At 43.7% G+C, this 19,484-nt stretch overlaps 1 protein-coding gene across 2 annotated transcripts in view; it reads left to right on the top strand.

The window, feature by feature from the left end:
- The window catches only part of LOC106607809 (exostosin-1), a 253,228-nt gene that overhangs the window by 195,570 nt on the left and 38,174 nt on the right, over nucleotides 1-19,484 (top strand). For both annotated transcript variants that reach the window (XM_014205176.3, XM_082976877.1), the window contains exon 3: nucleotides 18,519-18,612. In XM_014205176.3, coding sequence (XP_014060651.1) covers nucleotides 18,519-18,612 — 94 coding nt within the window. The remainder of the gene's footprint in view (nucleotides 1-18,518; nucleotides 18,613-19,484) is intronic.

Genomic DNA, 19,484 nt, shown 5'->3' with positions numbered 1-19,484 from the left:
GAAAGAGTTCCTGATGTTTTGAACACTCAGTGTCTAGGGGTCTGTTGTGGTCCAACAAACACTCTATTACAGAGAGCTAATCTACAAGAGTCAGTCACAAGATTTAAGTATTGTTTCTCATTTGCTTAATGGTGCAGTGATATATAAAGAGTATGTAACCCCTCTAACAGCTGACAGTAAAGCTCATAGGTCACCAGATCAAAGCTTAAAGGGAAACGTTGGGGTTTGGGAGATGAGGCCCTTAATCTACTTCCCCAGAGTCAGATTAATTTGAAGTTACCATTTTATGTCTCTGTGTCCAGTATGAAGGAAGTTCTAGGTCGTTTTGTGAGCAAATGCTAACTAGTGTTCGAGCAATGCCTGGAAGTCTATGGGTATCTGCTAGCATCCCGAAGTATCCCTTTAACTACATAACCATATTTGGCACAGCTCCAGCACCAAAGTGGATTTGAAGTGATGCACCCAGAGAAAATGCTCATGTGAAAGCGCTCCTCTGGTTTCCACAGTCTGTGCCACCAGGCCTACTACTGTTATGTCCCCAGCCTGGAACAGAGCAGACTTTATTATTACACCTTTATTTAACTAGACAAGTCAGTTAAGAACAAATTCTTATTTACAATGACAGCCTACCCCGGCCAAACCCTAACCCGGAGGACGCTGGGCCAATTGTGCACCCCCCTATGGGACTCCCAATCACGGCCGGTTGTGATACAGCCTGGAATCAAACCAGGGTCTGTAGTGACACCTCTAGCACTGAGATGCAGTGCCTTAGAGCGCTGCGTCACTCGGGAGCCCAGGCTGATCTAACAAATAACAGATGCTTGAGCCCAGCCTTGGTGAAACGTCTTTTCTAGTGATTCCCATTTAGAAACAAATTCATCTGACCCCTTTCAGGGGAAAGTGTGGATAGTCTAGTAGGAGGCATCCTTCACGGCAGTAAATAATACGCAGGTACAAATCCGTTGTGATCGTTCACGCTTGCTACCTATAGGTCACCCTGGCCCTGGGAAGAGAACCCCCATCTAATTACTATAGTAACTGACAGCGTTGTGGTCTGGTAATTTGATTTATATAGATTTATACAAGGAATGGATTAATGTCTTATAAAAAATTCATAGCTTCGCTCGCACAGATGTTGCATCTGTCCCGCGCCCTGCTTTTGTTTGTTAACATTTGCCCTTTATGTCGCACGTCACAAAGAGAACGAGAAATAGAACTGTGGTCTCATTTTCACCCAATCACCTGCTATTTTCTTCTGTTAAGGAAACACTGCTTTGAGAGTTGTTGAAACAGCAGCCTCAGAGGCGATGTGTCTCGGGGCTTCCCACTATAGGTCCATAACACTGGGATGTCAGCAGGGAAAACTGGACAGTTTGCTGTGGGAAAGTCTGGTCCATATTATTATACATCCACATGTTCTCTGTCATGGCTTTATTCCGTTTCATTAGGTTGCTGTTGTGATTCACCGAAATAATCACCCAAATAATAGGCCAATTAGTGGATAATAAAAGTGGGTTGCTTTTTGTCTAATTAAAATCCAAAGTATTTTCCGTTTTTCTTTGACTATTTCATTTGACTATTTCAAGCTTCAGAGGGGTTGGGTTAAATGCGGAAGGCACATTTCAGAGGGAGGCATTTAGTTGTACAACTGACTAGATTTTCCCCTTTCATTTTGAATGTGTTTATTCTTCTCACACAAGGTCTTCTGTAAATGTTGTTGTGCACTGTAATCAAGGTGAACTACGCTATAGACATAACCCAATTACACAAAGGGTTATTTGTCTCTGTCTGTGCTTTTCAAAGCGTTTCACTTCTGTTGTTTTCAGTAGCGTACATAGATAGGGTAATTATGTTTTATTTACTGTTCATAGCAATACACATTATGTCATATTGTGCTGATTTATGTTGAGTATATGACTCATTAGTTGATTGTATAGACATTGGATATGTCTGGTACTATTATACAGTGTATTTATAAGGATACAACATGCCCATTTCTTTAGTATGGTTACATTTGTGAATCAACATCCATTTCTAAAGTATTTTCAAAGCTTTTATGCCTCAACCTGTCCATATTTATTTATTTTTCTTCTCGAACGAAAATGGCAGGCTAACGGTTTCACAATGCGAGGCATCAACCCACAATACACATTAATGTCACCTATTTTCCAGAAGTCTTGGCCAATGTCCTGTGAATTGGTACTATAATACATTGGTTGGCAGGAGCAATCTCAGTGAATAGTAATTATTCTTTCCCAGTGACAGCATTGAGCAGGTTGGAGGGGTTTTTCCTATTGTTTTGAACAACTGTAAGAAAGTATATCAGAAAAGGTTGTGAGCCTCGAGCACAAAAGTTGGTGCCTTTTGTCATTCTCTGTAGACCTTCACTGTGACATTTTAGTGCTCTCTTGAATGTGTGTGGTGTATAATCATCTGAATAAGGAGCAATGTGTCTCACTTGCAGGGCTTTAGTTTAGCACATTTTGTGTTGGTGCTTTGACTGCCAAACAGTTCTCTAGTATTTTAATATAACTTGCGTCCCTCTCCAAAAAGCACCGAAGAGAATCCCTGCTGAAGCCTTTTCAGCTACTTGTCTTTTCACAATGGGAAATATTGTAAGTGATACTGCAATTTCAAAGCTTTGACGAGTTACAGTTCATATAAGGAAATCAGTCAATTGAAATAAATTCAAAGGCCTTAATCTATGGTTTTCACATGACTCGGCAGGGGCACAGCCATGGGTGGGCTGGGGAGGGCATCGGCCCACTGGGGAGCCAGGTCCAGCCAATCAGAATGAGTTTTTCCGCACAATAGGGCTTTATTACAGAAATACTCTTCTGCACTCCCCCGTGAGGCCGATTGGACGTACTGCCAAATTCTCTCAAATAACGTTGGAGGCATCTTATGGTAGAGAAATGAGCATTCAATTATCTGGCAACAGCTCTGGTGGACATTCCTGCAGTCAGCATGCAAATTGCACGTTCCTTCAAAACGTGAGACATCTGTGGTATTGTGTGGTGGGAGGACAAAACTGCACATTTTAGTGGCCTTTTATTGTCCCCAGCACAAGGTACACCTGTGTAAAGAGCATGCCGTTTAATCAGATTCTTGACATGCCACACCTGTCAGGTGGATGGGTTATCTTGACAAAGCATAAAATGTTAACTAACAGGGATGTAAACAAATTTGTGCACAAGCTTCTTGTGCATATGGAATATTTCTGGGATCTTTTATTTCAGCTCATGAAACATGGGAACAACACTTTACATGTTGCGTTTGTATTTTCGTTCAGTGTCCATACACTACATGACCAAAGGTATGTGGACACCTGCTTGTTGAACATATGGAGTTGGTCCCCCCTTTTCTGCTATAACAGTCTCCATTCTTCTGGGAAGGCTTTCCACTAGATGTTGGAACGTTGCTGGAGGGACCTGCTTCCATTCAGCCACAAGAGCATTAGTGTCGGGCACTGATGTTGGGCGATTAGGCCTGGCTCGCAGTCGGCGTTCCAATTCATCCCAAAGGTGTTCGATGGGGCTGAGATCAGGGCTCTGTGCAGGCTAGTCAAGTTCTTCCACACCGATCTCGACCAACCATTTCTGTATGGACCTCGCTTTGCGCAAGGGGGCATTGTCCTGCTGAAACAGGAAAGGGCCTTCCCCAAACTGTTGCCACAAAGTTGGAAGCACAGAATCGTCTAGAATGTCATTGTATGCTGTAGCGTTAAGCCCGAACCATGAAAAACAGCCCCAGACCATTGTTTCTCCTCCACCAAACGTTACAGTTGGCACTATACAGTCGTGGCCAAATGTTTTGAAAATTACACATATTAATTTTCACAAAGTCTGCTGCCTCAGTTTGTATGATGGCAATTTTCATATACTCCAGAATGTTATGAAGAGTGATCAGATGAATTGCAATTAATTGCAAAGTCCCTCTTTGCCATGCAAATGAACTGAATCCCCCCAAAAAACACTTCCACTGCATTTCAGCCCTGCCACAAAAGGACCAGCTGACATCATGTCAGTGATTCTCTCGGTTACACAGGTGTGAGTGTTGACGAGGACAAGGCTGGAGATCACTCTGACATGCTGATTGACTTCGAATAACAGACTGGAAGCTTCAAAAGGAGGGTGGTGCTTGGAATCATTGTTCTTCCTCTGTCAACCATGGCTACCTGCTAGGAAGCACGTGCCGTCATCATTGCTTTGCACAAAAAGGGCTTCACAGGCAAGGATATTGCTGCCAGTAAGATTGCACCTAAATCAACCATTTATCGGATCATCAAGAACTTCAAGGAGAGCGGTTCAATTGTTGTGAAGAAGGCTTCAGGGCGCCCAAGAAAGTCCAGCAAGCGCCAGGACCGTCTCCTAAAGTTGATTCAGCTGCGGGATCGGAGTACCACCAGTTCAGCGCTTGCTCAGGAATGGCAGCAGGCAGGTGTGAGTGCATCTGCACACACTGTGAGGCGAAGACTTTTGGAGGATGGCCTGGTGTCAAGAAGGGCAGCAAAGAAGCCACTTTTTTCCCGGAAAAACATCAGCGACAGACTGATATTCTGCAAAAGGTACAGGGATTGGACTGCTGAGGACTGGGGTAAAGTCATTTTCTCTGATGAATCCCCTTTCCGATTGTTTGGGGCATCCGGAAAAAAGCTTGTCCGGAGAAGACATGGTGAGCGCTACCATCAGTCCTGTGTCATGCCAACAGTAAAGCATCCTGAGACCATTCATGTGTGGGGTTGCTTCTCAGCCAAGGGAGTGGGCTCACTCACAATTTTGCCTAAGAACACAGCCATGAATAAAGAATTGTACCAACACATCCTCTGAGATCAACTTCTCCCAACCATCCAGGAACAGTTTGGTGACGAACAATGCCTTTTCCAGCATGATGGAGCACCTTGCCATAAGGCAAAAGTGACAACTAAGTGGCACGGGGATCAAAACATTGATATTTTGGGTCCATGGCCAGGAAACTCCCCAGACCTTAATCCCATTGAGAACTTGTGGTCAATCCTCAAGAGGCGGGTGGACAAACAAAACCCCACAAATTCTGACAAACTTCAAGCATTGATTATGCAAGAATGGGCTGCCATCAGTCAGGATGTGGCCCAGAAGTTAATTGACAGCATGCCAGGGTGGATTGCAGAGGTCTTGAAAAAGAAGGGTCAACACTGCAAATATTGACTCTTTGCATCAACTTCATGTAATTGTCAATAAAGGCCTTTGACACTTATGAAATGCTTGTAATTATACTTCAGTATTCCATAGTAACATCTGACAAAAATATCTAAAGACACTGAAGCAGCAAACTTTGTGGAAATTAATATTTGTGTCATTCTCAAAACTTTTGGCCACGACTGTACATTGGGGCAGGACGCGTTCTCCTGGCATCTGCCAAACCCAAATTCATCTGTCGGACTGCCAGATGGTGAGGTGTGATTCATCACTCCAGAGAATGCATTTCCACTGCTCCATAGTCCAATGGTGGCGAGCTTTACACCACTCCAGCCGACACTTGACATTGTGCATGGTGACCTTAGGCTTGTGTGCGGCTGCTCGGCCATGGAAACCCATTTCATGAAGCTCCCGAAGAACAGTTATTGTTCTGACGTTGCTTCCAGAGGCAGTTTGGAACTCGGTAGTGAGTGTTGCAACTGAGGACAGACGATTTTTACACACTTCAGCACTTGGCGGTCCCGATTTTATACACCTTTCGGGCAAGGGGTGTGGCTGAAATAGCCGAACCCAGTAATTTGAAGTGGTGTCCACATACTTTTGTGTGTATAGTGTATTTCTGTATTTAAAACAGTTGAACAATTTAATCTTGTTCAGTGCATCAACCATGTTCTTTATCATACCCATCTAAACATCAATCCATTGAGTTATGTAGTCTACAGTCTTCTATAATTCAATGAAGATTGTAATTATTTCAGCAGATTATTTAGCTGTGTTGCATTTGTTTCATTTCAAGTCATTGTTGTAGATTGATATGATGTTGGTATTATGGTGTTAGTATGAGTGTGTGTATCATATACAGTAGCTCAGCTCCTTTTGTTTCAACCTCTTGATGAAAATACGCCGTGTAAAAAGTGCATTTTCAGAGAGTATATGATCCTCTGTGGAGACTGGTAGAGTAACTCCCTATAGGTCAGTCTTGTAATGTATGGATAAAATAGATTCTATTGACCACGCCTGAGCCATTGTGTGACAGCAGCCCGTCGTGGGTCGTCATCAATTCGGGGGAAGGATTTCCAGTGGCTCCCGATCAACTTTTTTTTTTTTTTTTTTCATTACTTCTGCATGTCTTCTCTCCCAGTAATCGCTTAGATTTATTCACCTGACAACTCCTTCATTCCTCCGTGAAGCAGAATGAAAGGCAGGTGGTTGGCCTCAAATAATGCTGAAATAATTAGATTGGAAAATGTGGGCTTTGAACGGGATTAGAGATGAGTAGAGTGAGAACAATGAGGAGAAGATGAGAGGGTCAAAGCAAATAAAGGAAGAAGATATCCCTTGCTCTTTTCTCATTTTCTCTCTCTGTCTTAGTGTTTAATTCAGGCCCGTATCTGATTTGTCATATGAAATGGGAAAATGGGTACTGAGTAAAGACTAGCTCATTCAGAAAGTACTTCAGAAAGTAAAAAAGGCATAATGACTAGAAATATTTAATGATCGTATCGTTGTGTTTACAGATGCTACACTGCTATGAAGAGGGCTGAGTGCTTCACTACTGTATATTTGACCTCAGCATTCTGTTAATGAAATAATAATGTAACATTATACTGTAGTATCACATACAGTAGCTTTGGCTTGCATGTGTTCAGAATGTTCCTCCCTCCTGATCTGAAATATCAAAATGACACCACAGCACTATATTTCAGGGTGAATGTCTGTATACTGTTGGACGGCTGTTCTCTAGTTGACGTTTTGTGAAATTAAGAGCCATTTGGTTATTGACTTGAAACGCCTGAGGCCAGTCAGAATGGAGTGATGAAATGCACCCTGGGATTAGGGCTTTTATGAATGAAACTGATGGGAGGAATTTTATCTGAGGGAAAGGGTGGGGTGGAGGTGCTACCCGGTAGGGCAGTTGCTCAAACAGGTGCCACACACGTATACACACGTATATTCACATGCGCGCACAGAGGGAGCCCGAACGCGGTAACTAACTGAAGTCCGGACACTGCACAATATGACGAAAGATATCTTTCAAAAATCATGTTGATGAGTTAAGAATTAAAATGGGCTTCCTTTATAGGAATAAGTCATGCCTTTAGTTAAATAGCAGAAAAGATATCATTCAGTCGGCATTCATACCGTTTATAGGTTATGGCGATATCATCTATATGAATGCAGCTCTGCAACTGCATGGAAGCAGTTTATCATCGTGCACTCTGCTTTATTACGGGCGAAAGGTTCGGTATGCATTACTGCGCTCTGTATCAGAACGTAGGCTGTCCCTCTTTGACTTCTCGTAGATCGATGCATTGCACTCTTTTTGTTTATAAATCCCCCGTGCACAAACTACCGCCGCACCTTACTTCATTGTTAACCTACAGACTTAGGAGCTACCAGACTCGGTCTCAGGGATGGCTAACTCTGGAGATCCCGTCGATCTCCACTGAGTTAGGTAAATCTGCTTTTAGTTTTATTGCACCTTGAGGAATAATCTCTAAAACTAGATGATTTGGTACCTCTAGGACAATTTATATTCATTTTGTATTTAATTAGGCAAGTCAGTTAAGAACAAATTCTTATTTACAATCACGGCCTACCCGTCCAACCCTAACCCGGACAACGCTGTGCGCCGCCCTATGGGACTCCCAATCACGGCCTGGAATCGAACCAGGGTCTGTATTGACGCCTCTAGCACTGAGATGCAGTGCCTTAGACCGCTGCGCCACTCTGGAAGTGGTTTTGAGACAGCTGATTGAGGATATTTTTTATTGAAGAATGTGTTTTGTTTTCTATGATTTGTTTTTTATCTCTGTTTTGCTTTTCATAGTGTATTGATGCGTATAGTTGTGATTATATTTTTGTAATTACAAGGCTCATCTGTAAAAGGCTCATCTTACAAGACTTCTTGTCAAAATAAAGGTGAAAAATAAAATAAAATACCTTAGGTACTGTTTAAGTTTGGTTTTATAATTATTCAGTGCAACTTAAATACAAAGCATGTCTACACATGTTCAATTTATTGTGACGCTTGTATTTTAGAAGTGTCTGCTACTAATTTCTTTCTTTAGTGCCGCCATCCCAGTGTAATTGGATTTTGACATTTGTCGGGGCTATCATCTTGACAGGACCTATTGATTCCCCTCTGGATGTATTTCACATGTCATGATGTGAGCTCTGACTACAGTAAAGGGTGAACCCTCATTTATTTCTGCCATATAATCCATAATGAAATTAAAGTAATATCACTGCCTCTGATTTCTTATGCAGCAACTGTTGCTAGGAGGTAGCCTCTCTCTATTCAGCAGGGTTTGCAATGAGGACATTGATTCATAGATGAATATGCGTATTGCACAATGTGATGTGACTGGCTGTGAAGGATACCAATTAACAAATGACCTTTAGAAAGATAATGTAAAGATAATGAATGCACTGCTCACTGTTTGCCTGCTCTTGGAGTAGGCAGGTTACAGACAATACAATCAGTACACTTGTACAGAACAGTACCACCTGTTATTAAATTCTATATTGCTGCTCCTATACAATCCGTAGGGCATAGGCCTTCAGTACACCTACAACCTTTGGCTGAATCTCTCAGTAATGGCTGTAGTCCTGAGCGGTAGGTCAGGGATCTAGCAGGGCTGTTAGACAGACAGTTAGTTCCCCTCTGGACCCAGGCTAGTCAGTCACAGCAAGAGAGCCTTGGCCTGGAGCTTCATATCTATCCGCACAATAATCAGGTCCGGTATCTATCCGATCTGATGAGAGGCAGCTGCGGGCACCGAGTCAGGCCTCCAGACTAAAATAACCATTAACTGTAGCCTTACTGTGAGCGTATTATGGCCTCTGGCTACAGGTCCAGACCTTTATGTCACAGGTGTGCACTAGCCAGGTAATTAAAGGGCCAGTACAAGCCAGCAGGGTTCAAGCCCCTCTCCCTTTTTCCCTGCCTCGATTGCTACAGTAGCCTCCGACGCCCATTTCTAACGCATATAACCTGAAGACTGAACAATTTGACGTTTGTTTGACAGCTGTTTTGTTAGTGTACGGCCATTGTTTTTGAAATATGCAGACATTTCTGATTATCACTATGCATATCAACTCTCTCCCAACCTGTAGCTGTAGTTTTCAGTTGTTGACAGGTGTCTAAGGTATTGCATGAGTCCCCCTAGTGGCAGCAATATGCACACCAGCAATGGTCTGACTGAGTGGCTGTGTGTGGGCAGAGTTGGATGGGATGTTGAATCATGCTACCACGATGAGTGAATAAAAAATGGCCGAGCATATTTTGTATTTAGTAAAAAATATGCTTTTGTATTCTTGAAAATGTGTGTTTTAGCTCATCTATGATTAACCTGGCTGGCATGGAATTGAAACATCACATGCCGTGATCGACTGGAGTCCGCCTTTTGAGACCGACGATGTTGTTATGTAGCTGTCTGAGCAGAATCCTAATAGGGCAGAATAACAAGCTGTGTGTTCTCTATGATTGAACCTCAACATTCTTGCCACATTACTGTATCCATTTTCTATAGGTTGCTGTGGTTGACCTTGTGCTCCAGTCTGATGTCATACAATGACACCTAGTAGTTGTTTTTTTAACAAGAAAAAAAGGGATGACTGTCACGTGCATCACCTTTTCAGCACACATATACAGATGGTTGGTCCCGCCCGAGGCTGTGGAAGCAGTTGATCCCCAGACAGATTAAGCTGTAATCAGATGTCTCTGTGGGCCAGGGCTCAATCAGCACCTCTGGGCTCTCCTCAGGGTGGTTGAAGGATGGCTGGAGACAGAGACAGCCCTATGGGGATTCTAACAACCCACTGTGAGAGGGAGAACATAGACATACACTACTGTAAAATACTGCTATATTTATGTATGACATCGTGGCGTAGCCTAACACTGGATGAAACATATGCAATTATCGTCTCATTAACGAAATGATCAACCGCAGTCATGATTCCAGGCTAGCCGGTTGATCACAGAAACACAGATTCCAGAGACAGCCTGGTCTCTGTTGAGAATTAACCCTCTTGAAAATATCCCTGTCTTGTTTAATGACAAAGAAAGTTTTATGTATGTTTCCGTTGAAGTGCCATGAATCATCCTTAGCCTCTTTTTAAGAATTCCCTGCCTGATATTTGTCATACAATATGGGTTATGAGGATCATAGACAGAATTGGTTATAGATTGCAGGGCTTCACAGGTAGCGACAGGCTGGTGTGTTCTGGGATTGATTTATGTAGCTTAAAAGCTCTCCTATTATTTCATGTGATTTAGTGTCAGATAAAACAGCTGCTCCTCATCATTATTGGATGGGCCTTGGGATGAGACGGTGGTGGGGAGCAGGGGCATAAATTACCTCTCTCTCTCTCTCTATTGGCCTGCAGTGTGGGAAGTGGGGGAGAAGGGATGTGCTGCCTGCTATAGAGATGGGCTGACGATCCCCTGGCTTGGCTCACTGGGAAAGACTGGGAGTGCTTAAGGAGATCAATCTCAGAACGTCTCCCTTTGTAATACGCTCGTGGTGTAACATTGATCATACTGTAGGTCGGAGTGGAGTGGAGGACCTCGTTCTAGACTAAACCTTTCTTTGTGTATAGTGCGGTCTCATTGTTGTGATTATAAGTCTTGAAACGTGTAGTTGACAAGCGTTTTGAAGTTTGCCTAATTTCTCAGAATGTGTGGGTTACGGAATGCTTTTCCTCGATTTCCCATATCTGTTCCAGCTACTGAGACATCGCTTTGTTTGTGATTGTCTTGTTTTTGAGCGAGACAATGACTTATTCAAAGCAAATTGTATTCGTCACATCCTTCGTAAACAGCAGGTGTAGACTAACAGTGAAATGCTTAATTATGGGCCCTTCCCAACAATGCAGAGAGAGAAAACAGAGAAATAATAAAAAGGTAAAACATAATAATAAATACACAATGATTAACAATAACTTGGCTATATAGATGGGGTACCAGTACCAAGTTGATGTGCTGGGGTACGAGGTAATTGAGGTAGATATGTACATATAACTAGGTATAAAGTGACAGATAATAAACAGTAGCAGCAGCGTATGTAATGAGTCAAAAGAGTTTGTGCAGAAAGGGTCAATGCAGATAGTTAAATAGTTAACCAAATAGCTACCTGGACTAACTATATAGCAGTCTTATGGCTTGGGGTTAGAAGCTGTTCAGGGTCGTTCAGGTTTCTGCGGTAGCAGAGAGAACAGTCTATGACTCTGGTGGCTGGAGTCTTTAGGGCCTTCCTCTGTGACCACCTGGATGGCAGGGAGCTCGGCCCCGGTGATGTACTGGGCCGTACGCATTACCCTTTAGCGCCTTGCGGTCTGATGCTAAGCAGTTGACATACCAAGTGGTGATGCAGCCACTCAAGATGCTCGCAACGTGCAGCTATAGAATTTGTTGAGGATCTGAGGGCTACTGCCACATTTATTTCAGCCTCCTGAGGGAGAAGAGGCGTTGTTGTGCCCGGACCATGATAGATCCTTAGTGATGTGGACACAGAGGAACTTGAAGCTCTCGAACCGCTCCACTCCAGCCCCAACGATGGGAATGGGGGGCGTACTCGGTCCTCCGTTTCCTGTAGTCCACGATCAGCTCCTTTGTCTTGCTGACGTTGAGGGAGAGGTTGTTGTCCTGGAATCACACTGCCAGGCCACACTGCCAGGTTTTCATCTTTTCCAGGTGGTAGAGGGCAGTGTGGAGTGCAATAGAGTTTGTGTCATCTGTGGATCTGTTGGGGTGGTATTTAAATTGGAGTGGGTCCAGGGTGTCTGGGATGATGGTGTTGATGTGAGCCATGACCAGTCTTTCAAAGCATTTCATGGCTACAGATAGTAATTTAGACAGGTTACCTTGACGTGCTTGGGAACAGGGACTATGGTGGTCTGCTTGAAACATGTAGGTATTAAAGACTCGGACAGGGAGAGGTTGAAAATGTCAGTGAAGACACTTGCTAGCTGGTCAGCGCATGCTCTGAGTACGTATCCTGGTAATCTGTCTGGCTCTGCGGCCTTGTGACTGTTAACCTGTTTAATCCTTAAGTCTATTGATGCACCCGTGTGTCAATCTATACTGAACAAAAATATAAATGTAACGTGCAACACTTTCAACGACTTTACTGAGTTACAGTCCATATAAGTAAATCAGTCAATTGGAATTAATTAGGCCCTAATCTATGTATTTCACATGACTGGGCAGGGGTGCAGCCATTGGTGGGCCTGGGAGGGCATAGGCCCACCCACTTGGGAGCCAAGCCCACCCACTGGGAAGCCAGGCCCAGCCAATCAGAAAGTTTTTCCTCACAAAAGGGCTTTATTACAGACAGAAATACTCTTCAGTTTCATCAGCAGTCTGGCTGGCTGGTCTCAGACGATCCCACAGGTGAAGCAGCCAGATGTGGAGGTCCTGGGCTGGCATGGTTACACGTGGTCTACGGTTCTGAGGCCAGTTGGACATACTGCCAAATGCTCTAAAACAAAGTTAGAGGCGGTTTATGGAAAATAAATTAACATTAAAGTCAGCTTTCCAATTGCACGCTCCTTCAAAACTTGCAATTGTGTTCGTTGTCCATAGCTTATGCCTGCCCATACCATAACTCCACCGCCACCATGGGGCAGGCACTGTGTTCACAACATTAACATCAGCAAACCGCTCGCCCACACGACACAATACACGTGGTCTGCGGGCAAGAGTGTTGGGCCAGTAATCGAAAGGTCACTGGTTTGAATCCCTGAGCTGACTAGGTGCAGAGGCCTGTTGGACGTACTGTCAAATTCTTTAAAACGACGTTGGAGGTGGCTTATGGTAGAGAAATGAACATTGAATACTCCGGCAACAGCTCTGGTGGTCATTCCTGCAGCCAGCATGCCCATTGCACACTCCCTCAAAATGTGACACATCTTTGGCATTGTGTTGTGTGACAAAACTGCGCATTTTAGAGTGGCCTTGTATTGTCCCCAGCACAAGGTGCACCTGTGTAATGAGCATGCTGTTTAATCAGGTTCTTGATATGCCACACCTGTCAGGTGGATGGATTATCTTGGCAAAGGAGAAATGCTCACTAACAGGGATGTAAACAAATGTGTGCACAAAAGTGGGAATAAAAAGCTTTTTGTGCGCATAGAACATTTCTGGGATCTTTTATTTCAGCTTATGAAACATGGGACCAACACTATACATATTTTGTTCAGTATAAGGAACATCATTTATAAAAATCCCCATTTTTTGCATGGTCTGTGTCTCAATCCGCAGCATCCGCCTATGTGGGCCTTCCGCATCTGCGGTGGAAAGTGGCCGAGCTACAGCAGTGTTTGTCAGACCATGAGACATCCCGAAAATTGGTGTTCTTTATTTTTATTTAACCGGCAGTGTTTTTTGGGGGGGGAGGGGACACATGAATCAAGGTGTGAGTCATGTGTCCGAAGGGAGAATGGTAAATCATTGTAGAAAAGAATGGTACACACCCAAATCTGTGCCCAATGTCTAATTTGTCAAGAATACAACGCAGGGAAGCAAGTACCGACCTCTTTGTCAAGCCTACCAGTCCCCTGGGGCCCTTTAATATGCAAATTGATTTTGTTCACCTGTCTGTAAAATGAAAAAAGATATGTTGGTAATGGTTGACAGTTACTCCAAATGGGTTGAAGCCTTCCCCACATCAAATGAGGATGCAAAGACTGGGGGTAAGTGCCTGTTACAAGACATTGTTCCATGATTCGATGTACCACAAAGTTTAGATGGCGTTAAGGGTGACCGACCGCCTCGATTCTGAATAATGTAGCAAAATTTGAAATTGTGTTTTTTACATTGGATAAAAGTAGAGACTCAGAGCTAGAAAATGGTAAATCATACACTGAAGTTGTGGAACAATGGGAAAGTAATTCTGCTTTGAAAGTTGATAAACTTGTAACCTTTGAGAAAATGGCCCTTGAATGTTTTGGTACACCTACTGGAGAGCTCTTCTTTGTCTACACCCATTCAGCATCATTCACATCATCTAAAGCATTAGCCCTACCCATCTCTTTAAGGATTCACATGAGGCCATGTTTATTTGTCACATGCACAGGATACAGAAGGTGTAAACAGTGCAGTTTGGTTACTTGCATAGTAGCAATATCAAAAACAGAAAGTGTCCAGATAAAAATCTTTAAATCTTTTATCATTATTAGATAACGCTTACCTGACACTTGTCTAAATTGATGAGTCATGTGAAGGAAATGCTATAACCACCCCTAAGCCACATCTAGCTAAGTGGATGGGTCACTTAGCTAGATGTGAAAAACACCCCCAGACACACCTGTCTAATGCTAACAAACTTTGTCTAGACATGTACACATGTTCATGAAATACAATAGATGGCCAAAATCACCCCCAGACACACCTGTCAAATTTGATGGGTCATGTAACAATCCGGCCGAAGTGGAATCTTTTGTTTAGACATAGCTATCTAGCTAAACAATGAACCGTCATAATCCCAACTCATACTACTGCCAATACAAACATTGTCATAGCTGTAGAATGAATCTGCAGGTAGCTAATGCTAACAAACTTTGTTCAACGGTAGCTAGCTAACCTTAAGGCTATAACTAGCAATGCAAATGCAAATTTATGATTCGAATAATAGATCATACATGTAACATTAGCTAGCGAGCCAGCAAGCTAACATTTGCTAACTAACAGTATGCTTTAGCTTCCAATAAAAACTACATTCTGACAAAATTAGAAACGTATATCTGAAAATGTAGCTAGACTCTTACCAGTATACATGGATGAACGCTTCACGGCAGACCTGAACCATTTAACTTCATTTTGTTTGGTCAGCTTTGTGTCAAGTTACTCCAGTTCACAATGACCGTGGCGTGTGCAGAAAGTAGCCCATCACCTTTTGCAACTGATCTGTCGATAGCTCCTGCTAAATTCAAAACTTTTGTAGTTCTCGAGGGCTTACGTTATATCTTTAAAAAATGACGCAGTAGAAAGGACTGTCAACACATCCTGAAAAGCTCACATTATAGACAGAAGCAAGCTACATGGCAGACCAATCCAAACTCATCTCCCGGCATGTCCAGCCCATCCATTATCTCAGCCAATCATGGCTAGCGGGAAGGTTCATGGCTTTTTCCACGGCTAAACCAACTAGTCTCGTAATTTAACAATTTTATTCATATTTATTGATGGAATACAAGTTTGTTATTAAGGCACATGAAAGCTCACATGTTCCAGAAAGAATTTCTGCCAAATAACGCATTTTGATCAAAAACAAATGTTCACATTCCAATGCCGCTCCTGTGAACTAGTGAGGTGCGACATACGCCTAGTTTCCTGAAACGAGTCACGTATTTCACATCGATGATAATGAAAGAACTGTGTGACATGCTGCACGTTAAGAGGAATTTACATGTACTGCTTCACCCGGAAAGGTCTGGACTTATAGAACGCTATAATGGTGTTCTGACAAATAAACTGTAAAAAATATGTGCCCAAACAAGACTTACCTGGGTGGATGCATTATCAATAGCAATCAGCTGCAGGGGAGATCTACCTCAGATTTCAGAGGAAAGAACTCGGAGTGAATGGTTACATGAATGGTGTGGTTACATGAACGATTACATGTCCCTTATGTAGTGGGAGGTGATAATACAATCACATTGTTTACACAGCCGTTATTTTATACAAGCAACCGTTCCGGAACAGAATGGCCTTGTGTTAGGGTGCAGACATATCAGGAGTCTATGAAAAGCATAACATCACGGTCCAACACAGAACATATCCCTTGAAGTTACAACAGCTCACCCCAGATGGTTCCACCATTAGGGTGTGCCAGTACAGAGAAGAGCTTGGACTCGGCTGAGCGTCTGGATTAGTGGCCCGCTCCTTGAAAACGGCAGCTCAAGCATTTAGCTCAGTGTGGCTGTTGCCTGTAATCCATTTCTTCTGGTTGGGATATGTACGTATGGTTACTGTGGGGGGGATGTCGTCGATGCACTTATTTATGAAGCTGGTGACTGATGTGTTTAACTCCTTGATGTCATCGGATGAATCACGGAACAATTCCAGTCTGCGCTAGCGAAATAGTCCTGTAGCTTAGCATCCGCTTCATCAGACCACTTCCGTATTTGAGTTTTTGGTTGTAAGCAGGAATCCGGAGGATAGCGTTATGGTCAGATCTGCCAAATGGAGGGCAAGGAAGAGCTTTGTATGTGTGGAGTAAAGGTGATCTAGAATTTTTTCGCCTCTAGTTGCACAGGTGACATGCCAGTAGAAATGAGGTAAAACAGATTTCAGTTTCCCTGCATTAAAATCACCAGCCACTAGGAGCGCCACCTCTGGATGAGCATTTTCTTGTTTGCTTGTGGGCCTATACAGCTCATTGAGTGCAGTCTTAGTGCCAGCATCGGTTTGTGGTGGTAAAAAAACAGCTTCAAAAAATACAGATAAATACACTGCTCAAAAAAATAAAGGGAACACTAAAATAACACATCCTAGATCTGAATGAATGAAATAATCTTATTAAATACTTTTTTCTTTACATAGATGAATGTGCTGACGAAAAAATCACACAAAAATAATCAATGGAAATCCAATTTATCAACCCATGGAGGTCTGGATTTGGAGTCACACTCAAAATTAAAGTGGAAAACCACACTACAGGCTGATCCAACTTTGATGTAATGTCCTTAAAACAAGTCAAAATGAGGCTCAGTAGTGTGTGTGTGGCCTCCACGTGCCTGTATGACCTCCCTACAACGCCTGGGCATGCTCCTGATGAGGTGGCGGATGGTCTCCTGAGGGATCTCCTCCCAGACCTGGACTAAAGCATCCGCCAACTCCTGGACAGTCTGTGGTGCAACGTGGCGTTGGTGGATGGAGCGAGACATGATGTCCCAGATGTGCTCAATTGGATTCAGGTCTGGGGAACGGGCGGGCCAGTCCATAGCATCAATGCCTTCCTCTTGCAGGAACTGCTGACACACTCCAACCACATGAGGTCTAGCATTGTCTTGCATTAGGAGGAACCCAGGGCCAACCACACCAGCATATGGTCTCACAAGGGGTCTGAGGATCCCCTCTCGGTACCTTCTGGCAATCAGGCTACCTCTGGCGAGCACATGGAGGGCTGTGCGGCCCCCCAAAGAAATGCCACCCCACACCATGACTGACCCACCGCCAAACCGGTCATGCTGGAGGATGTTGCAGGCAGCAGAATGTTCTCCACGGCATCTCCAGACTCTGTCACGTCTGTCACATGTGCTCAGTGTGAACCTGCTTTCATCTGTGAAGAGCACAGGGCGCCAGTGGCGAATTTGCCAATCTTGGTGTTCTCTGGCAAATACCAAACGTCCTGCACGGTGTTGGGCTGTAAGCACAACACCCACCTGTGGACGTCTGTTTGTGACTGAGCAGACACATGCACATTTGTGGCCTGCTGGAGGTCATTTTGCAGGGCTCTGGCAGTGCTCCTCCTGCTCCTCCTTGCACAAAGGCGGAGGTAGCGGTCCTGCTGCTGAGTTGTTGCCCTCCTACGGCCTCCTCCATGTCTCCTGATGTACTGGCCTGTCTCCTGGTAGCGCCTCCATGCTCTGGACACTACGCTGACAGACACAGCAAACCTTCTTGCCACAGCTCGCATTGATGTGCCATCCTGGATGAGCTGCACTACCTGAGCCACTTGTGTGGGTTGTAGACTCCGTCTCATGCGACCACTAGAGTGAAAGCACCGCCAGCATTCAAAAGTGACCAAAACATCAGCCAGGAAGCATAGGAACTGAGAAGTGGTCTGTGGTCCCCACCTGCAGAACCACTCCTTTATTGGGGGTGTCTTGCTAATTGCCTATAATTTCCACCTGTTGTCTATACCATTTGCACAACAGCATGGGAAATTTATTGTCAATCAGTGTTGCTTCCTAAGTGGACAGTTTGATTTCACAGAAGTGTGATTGACTTGGAGTTACATTGTGTTGTTTAAGTGTTCCCTTTATTTTTTGAGCAGTGTAGTATAGTCTACAGCTTGTCATGAGGTATTCTAACTCAGGCGAGCAGAACCCCGAGACTTCCTTAATATTACAGATCGCGCACCAGCAGCTGTTAACAAAGAGACACACCAACGTTTTTAATGCTGTAATTGTTGTTTGCATCCGTTTCATCTAAGGATACATTTACTGTAAACTAATCTGTCTCTTTCTGCTGTACAATTTCTCTGTACTTGTTCCACAAAACTCACTGACAGGGTTTTTGAAAATATTCGTTCTTTGGACCTCAAAGGAGTACATTTTAGCTCGTGTGATGTCTCCATGAGTCTGACAAAGTTTATTTCTGTCTGTCTCCAGGTTTGACTACCAGGAGCTGCTCCACAACTCCAGCTTCTGCCTGGTGCCCCGCGGTCGCAGGCTGGGTTCCTTTCGCTTTCTTGAGGCCCTCCAGGTATGTAGTTTGTCGTTTCCCCGTCAAAACCCTGTCCCTCCGAAGCTCCAAGTGGTTTCCTTGGTAACAGATGCTAGTCATCGGCACAGCTGCCGGGATTGGAGCCTGGGAGTTGTGCAGGTCCTGCAGGCTGCCAGGCCTGATGCTTGGATTATTGGTATTGACAACCTGTCATCTTTTCAAAAACAGCCGCAGACGATTTCTGTGCTGTAGATAAGAGTAGCCCTATTTTTATATCTTCCAACACCTCCCACTTCCATTAACACCTGGTCTTCTCATCTCCGGCATGTTTATTTGGACTGACAGAAGCCTCTATAGAAGTATTTTAGGATTGTTTATGACTTGGAACCATCCCATTATGGATATGCATGTGTCTATATACGCTGAGTATACAAAACATGAGGTAAACCTGCTCTTTCCATGACATAGACTGGCCAGGTGAATCCAGGTGAAAGCTATGATCCCTTATTGATGTCACTTGTTAAATCCACTTCAATCAGTGTAGGTGAAGGGGAGGAGACAGGTTAAATAAGGATTTTGAAGCCTTGAGACAATTGAGACATGGATTGTGTAAGTGTGCCTTTCAGATGGTGAATGGGCAAGACAAAATATGTAAGTGCCTGTGAACGGGGTATGATAGTAAATACCAAGCGCACCAGTTTGTATCAAGAACTGCAACACTGCTGGGTTTTTCATGCTCAACAGTTTCCCTTGTGTGTCAAGAATGGTCCACCACCCAACGGACATCCAGCCAACTTGGAATATTAGGAAGGTGTCCTTAATATTGTGTACTGTATACTCAATGTGGAATCTAATAAGAAAGTATAGTGTTATCACATCCAGATACACTGAGGCCTGGGTAAAAAGTAAAG

The sequence above is a fragment of the Salmo salar genome, chromosome 06 (assembly GCF_965601325.2).
Source record: "Salmo salar chromosome 06, fSalSal1, whole genome shotgun sequence".
Classification (NCBI taxonomy): domain Eukaryota; kingdom Metazoa; phylum Chordata; class Actinopteri; order Salmoniformes; family Salmonidae; genus Salmo; species Salmo salar.
This window is presented reverse-complemented; position numbering and strand designations above follow the sequence as displayed.